General features: G+C 39.3%; 1 protein-coding gene across 3 annotated transcripts in view; it reads left to right on the forward strand.

Annotated features, from left to right (window-relative positions):
- PRKD1 (protein kinase D1) overlaps positions 1 to 5958 on the forward strand; it is a 113122-nt gene extending 107164 nt beyond the window's left edge. For all 3 annotated transcript variants that reach the window (XM_083348618.1, XM_083348619.1, XM_083348620.1), the window contains 2 exons: positions 5023 to 5108; positions 5685 to 5958. In XM_083348618.1, coding sequence (XP_083204744.1) covers positions 5023 to 5108; positions 5685 to 5903 — 305 coding nt within the window. In that variant the 3' untranslated portion in view covers positions 5904 to 5958. The remainder of the gene's footprint in view (positions 1 to 5022; positions 5109 to 5684) is intronic.
- Positions 5959 to 6957: the final 999 nt, after the last annotated feature.

Raw genomic sequence — 6957 nt, forward strand, 5'->3', positions numbered from 1 at the left:
GAGAAGCTCTATAGAATCAGTAAAAACAAGTCCAGGAGCTGACTGTGGCTCAGACCATGAGCTTCTCGTTGCAAAATTTAGGCTTAAACTGAAGAAAGTAGGGAAAAGCACTAGGCCACTCAGGTATGAACTAAATCATATATCTGATTTAGTAGTGGTGGCAAATAGATTTAACGAATTAGATCTGATAGACAGAGTGCCTGAAGAACTATGGATGGAGGTTCACAACATTGTACAAGAGGTAGCAACTAAAACCATCCCAAAGAAAAAGAAATGCAAGGAAGCAAAATGGCTGTCTGAGGAAGCTTTGCAAATAGCTGAGGAAAGGAGGGAAGCGAAAGGCAAGGGAGAAAAAGAAAGATACACCCAATTGAATGCAGAATTCCAAAGAATAGAAGAGATAATGCAAAGAAATAGAAGAAAACAATAGAATAGGGAGGACCAGAGATCTCTTCAAGAAAATTGGAGAGATGAAGGGAATGTTTCATGCAAAAATGGGCATGATAAAGGACCACCTAACAGAGGCAGAAAAGATTAAGAAGAGGTGGCAAAATTACACAGAAGAACTATACAAGAATGAGCATAACATACCTGATAACCATGATGAGGTGGTCACTGACCTCGAGACAGACATCTTAGAATATGAAGTGAAATGGGCCTTAGGAAAGCTGAGCAACAACAAAGCTAGTGGAGGTGACAGAATAATAATAATAATAATAATAATAATAATAATAATAATAATAATAATAATAAGAAGAAGAAGAAGAAGAAGAAGAAGAAGAAGAAGAAGAAGAAGAAGAAGAAGAAGAAGAAGTAGTAGTTGGAAGGGACCTTGGAGGTCATCTAGTCCAACACCCTGCTCAGGCAGGAAACACTATACCATTTCATACAAATGGCTGTCCAGTCTCTTCTTAAAAACTTCCAGTGTTGGAGCATTCACCACTTCTGGAGGCAGGTTGTTCCACTGGTTAATTGTTCTAACTGTCAGAAAGTTTCTCCTTAGTTCTAGGTTGCTTCTCTCCTTGTCTAGTTTCCATCTGTTGCTTCTTGTCCTGCTTTCAGGTCCTTTGGAGAATAGCTTGACTCCCTCTTTTTTGTGGCAGCCCCTGAGATATTGGAACACTGCTATCATGTCACCCCTCACCCTTCTCTTCGTTAAACTACACATACCCAATTTCAGCAACCGTTCCCTATATGTTTTAGCCTCCAATCCCCCAATCATCTTTGTTGCTCTTCTCTGTACTCTTTCTAGAGTCTCAACATCTTTTTTACATCGTGGTGACCAAAACTGGATGCAGTATTCTAGGTGTGGCCTTACCAAGGCATTGTAAAGTGGTAAAGTGGTATTAGTACTTCACGTGTTCTTGATTCTATCCCTCTGTTAATGCAGCCCAGCACTGTGTTGGCTTTTTTGATAGCTGCAGCACACTGCTGGCTCATATTGAAGTGATTGTCCACTAGGACTCTGAGATCCATCTCACAGTTACTATTATTTAGCAAGGTACCACCTATACTATACCTGTGCATTTGATTTTTCCTGACTAAATGTAGAACCTTACTTTTTTCACCATTGAATTTCATTTTGTTTCCAGCTGAGCTATTCAAAATCTTAAAAGACAATGCAGTAAGTGCTACACTCAATTTGCCAGCAAATTTGGAAAACTCAACAGTGGCCACAGGATTGGAAAAGATTGGTTTACATTCCAATTCCAAAGAAAGGCAGTGCCAAAGAGTGTTCAAACTATCACACCGTTGCACTCATTTCACATGCTAGTAAAGTTATGTTTAAAATCCTACAAGCTAGACTCCAGCAGTATGTGGATCTAGAACTGCTAGAAGTACAGGCAGGATTTTGAAGAGGCAGAGGAACTAGAGATCAAATTGCCAACATACACTGGATCATGAAGAAAGCTAGGAAGTTCCAGAAAAACATCTACTTCTGCTTCATTGACTATGCTAAAGCATTTGATTGTGTGGATCACAACAAACTGTGACAAGTTCTTAAAGAGATGGGAATACCAGGCCATATTATTTGTCTCTTGAAAAACCTATATGCGGGTCAAGAAGCAACAGTGAGAACTGGACACGGAACCACTCATTGGTTCAAAATTGGAAAACAAGTCCAGCAAGGCTGTATACTGTCACCCTGCCTGTTTAACTTATATGCAGAGCACATCATGAGAAAGGCAGGGCTAGATGAATGAAAAGATTGCTGGGAGAAATATCAACAACCTAAGATATGCAGATGATACCACTCTAATGGCAGAAAGTGAAGAGGAACTAAAAAGCCTCTTGTTGCAAATGAAGAAGGAGAATGCAATAGTTGGGTTGAAACTTAACATTAAGAAAACCAAGATCATGGCATTCGGCCCTCTCAATTCCTGGCAAATAGATGGGGAAGAAATGGAGGTAGTGACAGATTTTATTTTCCTGGTTTCCAAGATCACTGCAGACGGGGACTGCAGCCAAGAAATTAAAAGACACTTGCTCCTTGGGAGGAAAGCCATGGCAAATCTAGACAGCACACTAAAAAGCAGAGACATCACCCTGCCAACAAAAGTGCATATAGTCAAGGCTATGGTCTTCCCAGTTGCAATGTATGGCAGTGAAAGTTGGACCATAAGAAAGTCTGAGCACCAAAGAATTGAGGCCTTTGAGCTATGGTGCTGGAGAAGACTCCTGCGAGTCCCTTGGACTGCAAGGCAATCAAACCGGTGAGTCCTAGAGGAGATCAACCCTGACTGCTCTTTAGAAGGCCAGATCCTGAAGCTAAAACTCAAATACTTTGGCCACCTAATGAGAAGGAAGGACTCACCGGAGAAGAGCCTAATGCTGGGAAAGGTTGAGGGCAAGAGAAGAAGCGGACGACAGAGAATGAGGTGGCTGGATGGAGTCACTGAAGCAGTAGGCGTGAGCTTAAATGGACTCCAGAAGATGGTAGAGGACAGGAAGGCCTGGAGGAATGTTATCTATGGGGTTGCGATGGGTCAGACACGATTTCTCAACTAACAACAACAACAACAATTTTGTATATAAAGCCATCTTTTATAATCACCTAGCTAGTATAAATGCTAGCATAGTCATATTGATTTGTCTGTAGAGAATAGATATATCAGCACACAAGAAGACTTTATTTCACTTTTTACCACAACAGTTTTCCAGCCAAACAGCTTGTCTGGCAATGAAAACTGCACAGAGAAAAGCAAAAACGAGAATGTGTACCGTATTTTCCGGCGTATAAGACGACTGGGCGTATAAGACGACCCCCTACATTTCCTGTTAAATTATAGGGTTTGGGCTATACTCGCCGTATAAGACTACCCCTCTTCCAATGCACACCAAATAAAAATTAAAAAACATCAGATTTGATTTTAATATGGTAATTTTAATTCAAATGCTTATAACATGCAGGTGCTTAGTAGGAAAACTCACTTATAAACATAAGGCTGTTTGGCATCAAACATGTAAACATAAAACAGTGCAAGTGGATTAAATAATAATAATAATAATAATAATAATAATAATAATAATAATAATAATAATAATAATAATAAGAAGAAGAAGAAGAAGAAGAAGAAGAAAGAAGGAGAAGAAGAAGAAGAAGAAGAAGAAGAAGAAGAAGAAGAAGAAGAAGAAGAAGAAGAAGAAGAAGAAGAAGAAGGAAGAAGATGATGATGATGATGAAGAAGAAGAAGAAGAAGAAGAAGAAGAAGAAGAAGAAGAAGAAGAAGAAGAAAAAGAAGAAGAAGAAGAAGAAGTAGTTGGAGGGGACCTTGGAGGTCATCTAGTCCAACCCCCTGCTAAGGTAGGAAACCCTATACCATTTCAGGCAAATGGCTGTCCAGTCTCCTCTTAAAAACATCCAGTGTTGGAGCATTCACCACTTCTGGAGGCAGGTTGTTCCACTGGTTCTCACCTCTCAGGAAATCGCTCCTTAGTTCTAGGCTGCTTCTCTCCTTGGTTAGTTTCCATCCATTACTTCTTGTCCTGCTTTCAGGTGCTTTGGAGAATAGCTTGACTCCCTCTTCTTTGTGGCAGCCCCTGATTCCAGCAACCATTCCCTATTTTCCTAATTCACTTTTTCACTTTTCCTAATTCACTCTAAAGCTTTCCCTGTGCAGAGCCTTAAGTAACACAAGCTGCCTGTAATTAGTGCAGGTTCACATCCCACCAGGCTCAAGGTTGACTCAGCTTTCCATCCTTCCAAGGTAGGTAAAATGAGGACCCAGATTGTTGGGGGCAATAAGCTGACTTTGTAATAATGCTGCTTGGGGGGTGGTGAAAGCCCTAATAAACAGGCATATGCACAGAATGAAGGCTATTGCTAAGCACATTGATTTGTGCTTTAAATTGTAAGCCACCCTGAGTCTTTGGAGAAGGGCAGGATATAAATGGGATTAAAAAAAAGACTAAATGGGAGATCCGCTCCAGGTTTTCCAGCCCGCCCGCCCAGTTCCTGAGTCAAATGTGTCCTTAGAGCTAAGCCCTGCTCTGGCTGCTGCCTTCCCCACCTGCCTTTCAAGTTGGGATATACTACAGCTGGTCTTCAACTTTAGAAGAAAAGACGCCCAGACCCCAGCCTGTAAAAAATCACAGACTGCAGCTTCTTCTCCAATTGGTCCCGCTTTCCCTGCGCAGACTAAATGGAAGATCCGCTCCAGGTTTTCCAGCCAGCCCTGTCCCTAAAGTTTCAGCACCCGGCATATAAGATGACCCCTGACTTTTGAGAAGATTTTCATGGGTTAAAAAGTAGTCTTATACAACGGAAACTACGGTATATTGTATGTTAAGGTCCTGCCCATTAAGTTATTGAATCAAATGTCAAAATAAGACTGATGTAATTGCCTTTCTGTTCAATTGAACTTCTCTGCTTAACACATTTAAGCTACACTTTTTGGTCACAATGGATGACAAAAACTGAATTATTTGTTTGACCTTCCTATTTTGACTTTGTTGTAGCATGATACTCAAGCATATTTTAGAGATTGTGTCGTCTGAAATTGTATTTTGTTTTCTCTCTAGCTATTGATCTCATAAATAATTTGTTGCAAGTTAAAATGAGAAAACGTTACAGTGTGGATAAGACATTAAGCCACCCCTGGCTGCAGGTAATGCTATAAATTTCATACCTTTTACCGCTTTTTTAATTTGTAGTTAAGATAACAGTTTACCACAATTGCTATAAATGTAAGCACAATTACCTGGACATTTGAAAAACAAAGGGCTGGTTTAAATGCTAATAGCCTCCTGTCCAGGCTGGTCCAGTATATGATGAGCTTTCCAGAATCCAAGTGTAATTCTACCTGAATTGTACACAGTGTTGCCCAGATGACAAGAAGTTATGATGCACTACATACTTTATTGTCCTGGGTTCAGAACTGCCAGAATCCTGGAAGACTGTTGCCATTTAGTGTACATCATCTTTCCCCAAATTGGAATCTCTGACATGATTGGATTTAAAATCCCACCCACAAGCCTCAGTGACCTAGGAATTCTGTAACATAGATTAAACTGAAATAGCTGAACTAATGGTCCATCTGCATATTGAGATGAATCTTTATCTGAACATTTAAAAAGTAAGGGGCGCCATATCTCTTATTACTAAGAATATGAAGGGTTTACTATTTCTTTATGCACTCAGTGGTTTTTTTAATATTAATTAAGATTGTTATTTTGTCTTACAGGATTACCAAACCTGGCTAGATTTACGAGAACTTGAATGCAAAATAGGTGAGCGTTATATCACCCATGAAAGTGACGATTCCCGGTGGGAACAATATGCAGGAGACAATAGTTTGCAGTATCCAGCACACCTTATGAGTCGGAGCCTTAAACACAAAGAAAATCCTGAACCAGAAGAAGCAGAGTTGAAAACGCTCAGTGAGCGTGTCAGCATCCTTTGAATCACAATCTGTCAAACCACTGTGGAATTTAATAAATACATACGGTCATGTTTAACTTTTGCTTTGTAGAACATGCCATTAATTTCTGTCTGATGGGAACAAAGCTGTTATGCTGTTGCCACCATTTGATGTATGGGAGTTGCCAAGTCACATCAACAGATTATTACTATTGTTATTATTATTTGTGAACAAATGTGTTATATTAACAAAAAAAGTTCCCAGGAATAATTCACCTGTTGTTGTGAATGATTTCTATTATACGTTAAGCATCCAGACCTGTTTCCACTGTGCCTTTTCAGGTGAAGATTTTCTCTTATTCAAACTCTTCTGTCTCAAATGGAACTGGCTGTTCTTCAGTTTTATGTGCAGCATGAATGAGCATTGTTTGCAAACTCTTGAGGAGTAGATTACTACTACTGTTCTATGAACAACTTTTTACTGGTTTTTTTAAATAAAGTTAAGGACTTGTGATTTTTGTTTTTGCCATGAAATAATGTATTGGAATCCTGATACCAGGAAGCATGAATAGAAATTGTACAGTTTCATAGTAAGGGTGCAGCCTGTTTTCAAGCATGGACACCTTATAATGGAAACTGCAGCCTCCTCTTAATAGTTTATTTCCTTGTTCTTATAAAAGTCTGCTGTAAAATGTACATTTAGAAGCTGAGCAAAATGATATTTTCATGAATGTTTTGAATAAAATTCTGCTTAAAGCACTCAACACTTTGAATTACTTTGCCAGGGTCAATGCTTGCCAGGCTTAACCTGTGAGCATTTGTTGAATAATATTTATAAAGACTCTGTAAAATAATTTTCTAACCCAAAACTTTTGTTGCCTCACAAAATAGGTTTCTGCTTTTTTTTTCTCCGTGTGCTTCAGAACTACTTCTGGTAACGTTTGAAATTATTTTATTGTTGACTGATGATGCAGGATGTGATGGCTGCACTTACAGAGAGTCTGTAGAACACTGAAAATATAGTTGTATAATAAGGCAGGACATTCATACGTATCCCTTAGCCATCTTATAACTAAAATAAAGGCCTGAGTGGCAGT

This window comes from Vipera ursinii, assembly GCF_947247035.1.
Source record: "Vipera ursinii genome assembly, chromosome: 1".
Classification (NCBI taxonomy): Eukaryota; Metazoa; Chordata; class Lepidosauria; order Squamata; family Viperidae; genus Vipera; species Vipera ursinii.